General features: G+C 38.0%; 1 protein-coding gene across 1 annotated transcript; it reads left to right on the forward strand.

Annotated features, from left to right (window-relative positions):
* The first annotated feature begins 200 nt into the window (after positions 1 to 200).
* LOC106397854 (phosphatidylinositol transfer protein 3-like) lies at positions 201 to 2,285 on the forward strand. Its single transcript, XM_013838476.3, has 6 exons — positions 201 to 462; positions 792 to 870; positions 992 to 1,168; positions 1,283 to 1,381; positions 1,473 to 1,715; positions 1,794 to 2,285. The coding sequence occupies exons 2-6, from the start codon at positions 796 to 798 to the stop codon at positions 2,115 to 2,117; spliced, it is 918 nt and encodes a 305-aa protein (XP_013693930.1). The 5' UTR covers positions 201 to 462; positions 792 to 795; the 3' UTR covers positions 2,118 to 2,285.
* The last annotated feature ends 1,348 nt before the right edge of the window (positions 2,286 to 3,633 follow it).

A 3,633-nucleotide genomic window follows, 5' to 3' on the forward strand; every position in this document is an offset into this window, starting at 1 on the left:
AGAGGGCTGAAAACGACAAAGACTGTTAGACCGTCAAATTCACAATCTAGCCAAAGTTCAAATCAAGAAGTCAAGCCCGGTTTATTTCCCGGTCCGATTCACTAAGGTCCACGTTACATCAAACACAAAACAGAATCTGCTTTGAACCACACACAAAATGAACAAAAAGGTGTCTGTGTCTTCCCCCAACCGCGCGTCACGTGTCTCTAAGCGCTTCTCATCACACTGTCCGAACATAGCCGCCAGACAAAAACCCTTCTTTTTTTTTTTTTTTTTTTTTTTTTTTGCAACTGACAAAAACCCTTCTTCTTGAACTACTTTTCGTACAATTAAGTCTTTGACACTTTTAGACCGTAACTTAACCACTTCTCGGTATCAATATTATGCTCTTCAATTTCTATGTTTGAGTTTGACTTATCGATTCGATCTCATCGCAGTCGCTTTAGTTCATTTTTTTCTAAGGTGAGTTCATGTTCTTTAACTTTTTGATTTCTGAATTTATCTTGATTGTAGTAATCCAGGAGTCCGATCAAAGGGCATATGTTAGTTAGTTGTCTTGATTCTTAAACTGTTATATGGATGTATTTCTGTCTTGTGTGTAATCAGAACCTGTTCTTGTGTTTCTAAATTATCAAATTTAGATGTGTCTATTATATGCATTGGTTCTTATGTTGTATCTCCCCTCTTTCTGGCTAATGAATGATAAAATCTTGAGTATGAATCTCTGTATTTTGTTCCTTTTTTACTTGTCTCTGATCAATTTCGGTTGCTCCTTTATCCTCAATTTTCAGCAAGATGAGCCTTGGTACCAAAAGCTCATCTTCCAGTGGGTTTGAGAATACATCGCCACCAGAGGATTATCTAAACAAGGTATAATGACGATGATTATGGTAATGATGATGATAAGAGAAATCATTAGCTGCTTTGTGGTGATGATAATTTTATGTGTGATTAATCAACTATTATATATTGTCTGATGATATAATTATAGATAAAGGAAGTGAGGACATTACTAGGGCCATTGACTGAGAAGTCATCTGAGTATTGTTCAGATGATGCCATTACCCGTTATTTAGCTGCACGTAACGGCCATGTCAAGAAAGCAGCTAAAATGCTTAAAGAAACCTTGAAATGGAGGATTCAGTACAAACCAGAGGAAATTCGATGGGTATGTATGTATGTATGTATGTATCTTAAATCTGTGAACATTCTTTAAAATCGTAAAATGGTTGTTATTTTTTGTAACACGAAAATGGTTGTTAAACATGTGAAATGGTTATAGGAGGAGATTGCACGAGAAGCTGAGACCGGTAAAATATACCGATCTAATTATACCGACAAATATGGAAGACCAGTTTTGGTTATGAGACCAAGTTGCCAGGTTGGCCTCTTATCCACCCTTTCAATTCAAACCTCTGATTCTCTATGAAATTTTTCTTTGATTTATTGTATATGTTTTGATTTTATTACAGAATACAAAATCTCCTAAAGGGCAGATTAGATTCTTGGTATACTGCATGGAGAATGCAATCATGAATCTACCGGATAACCAAGAACAAATGGTTTGGCTAATTGATTTTCACGGTTTCAACATGTCGCATTTATCCATCAAAGTGTCTCGAGAAACCGCTCATGTGTTACAAGAACATTACCCTGAACGCTTAGGCTTGGCCATACTATACAACCCACCTAAGATTTTTGAACCGTTTTGGAAGGTATGTTTTCAAGAATCTCTCATGCAAATGTATCATGAAACTTTATTGACATAATGTGTCATTGTATAAACCTGGAAGATGGTGAAACCGTTTCTAGAGCCAAAGACTTGCAACAAGGTGAAGTTTGTATACTCGGATGATAACTTGAGCAAGAAGATTCTTGAGGATATTTTCGATATGGAGCAACTTGAGGTTGCCTTTGGTGGGGAAAACAGTGATTTGAGTTTCAATTTTGAGAAGTATGCTGAGAGAATGAGAGAGGATGATTTGAAGTTCTATGGAAACACACCAGTGTCTTCAACCTCAGCTCATTTTACCAACTCTGATTCTGAGGTTTCAGACACTGAGATGAAGCGCTTGGAGGACATACCAGATGAGAAGATCAAGAACGGAACCTCTTAACAAGAACCTAGACATGAAGCCTAGAATAAAAGAAGCTCCTGGTTTAACTAAAACATCAACTCTTCTTATCTTCTTCTTAACCATTCTTACTAATAAGCTGGAGATACACTCTTACATGTAACGGTGGATACGCCACATATATATGAACTCCTATATACTTTGCGTTGATTGTGGAAGTGATTTAAATCTAGATACACCAGAAAAAAGCACAAGAAAGATTGACTTGTTATCAAGATTGACATATGAGAGTGGGGTCCAAAAACCTTGCAGTACGGTATTTATCTTTTATGATTAGGAAAACCGCTTTTAATAGATTAAATTCCTAAACAGAAAAAAAATATCTGATTTTAAAGCTGCATGAATCTGAGTTTAAAATATTGTAGTAAAACGGATATTTGCTTCAATGATGTTTTTTTTCTTCTGTGTTCTTGTTTTCTTCGTGTTTTTGTTTACAACACTTTATAAACCGCTCTAAGGTCCAAATCTTGAGGGAAAAGAGCTACGTATATTAACAACCTATTTCTTCATTTAACTTCAGGAACAAATGACTTCACTGCTCTCGTCTATTAACAAAAGCTCCAACTCTCAAAATATAGTCGAGCCAAAACCAGTTCGAACCCACACAAACAAGCCCACAGAAAATCAGTCTCAGTCTAGTCAAAGAGTTTCCCCAACGGCTCCAACACTTCACGACAAGAAGAGATATGAAGAAGAGAAGAGAAGAGAAGAGGAAAACAGATAGCGACTGCTTGTACGAACCCGCGTGATGGTCCTGCTTTGTACAACTCATTTGAGGCCCTTGGATCGTTGGGAGAAGAGAGATGAAGAAACATCAAGAGTTAACTAGGGCTTTTATAGTTTTCAATATAATCTTGTATTGAGACATTGTGAAACCTTAAGAAACAAGAAATAGAAAAGATACTTTCAGAAACTTATTTCTTCAAACTTTCATAGTATCAGAGCTCCAGGGAGTAGATCCATGGATGCTATTGAACTCTATTCCCCTCCTACACTAGACACAGTGAACTCAGTGACAGTAAAACTCACCGAGAGAAATTACCTCTTATGGAAGAACCAGTTCGAGGCCTTTCTCAAAGGTCAACGTCTTCTAGGGTTCGTCACTGGTGAAATCCCCCGTCCTCCACCAACGATTCTGGTTCCAGGCATCAACGGCACAACAACTCCGGTGATAAACCCCGACCACCACACCTGGTTTCAAACAGATCAGGTAGTAAAGTCATGGCTTTTGGGTTCTTTCTCCGAAGATATCCAAAGCTTGGTAGTCTCCTGCGACACTTCTCACGAGATCTGGGTTACTTTGTCTAAACACTACAACCGCCCAACGTCGTCTCGCCTGTTTGAGCTCCAGCGGAAGCTCCAGACAGTCGCAAAACAAGACAAATCTATGTCGGAGTATCTAACGGAAATCAAGTTGATTTGTAACCAACTTGCTTCTATCGACAGTCCTGTGGCTGAAAGGATGAAGATCTTTGCTGCATTACAAGGTCTTGGAAAA

This window comes from Brassica napus, chromosome C7, assembly GCF_020379485.1.
Source record: "Brassica napus cultivar Da-Ae chromosome C7, Da-Ae, whole genome shotgun sequence".
Lineage (NCBI taxonomy): Eukaryota > Viridiplantae > Streptophyta > Magnoliopsida > Brassicales > Brassicaceae > Brassica > Brassica napus.

Coding starts and splice junctions, on each gene's coding strand:
- LOC106397854 (XM_013838476.3), top strand. CDS start 796: ATGAGCCTTGGTACCAAAAGCTCATCTTCCAGTGGGTTTGAGAATACA. Junction 871..991: donor CAGAGGATTATCTAAACAAG/GTATAATGACGA, acceptor ATATAATTATAG/ATAAAGGAAGTGAGGACATT. Junction 1,169..1,282: donor AACCAGAGGAAATTCGATGG/GTATGTATGTAT, acceptor AAATGGTTATAG/GAGGAGATTGCACGAGAAGC.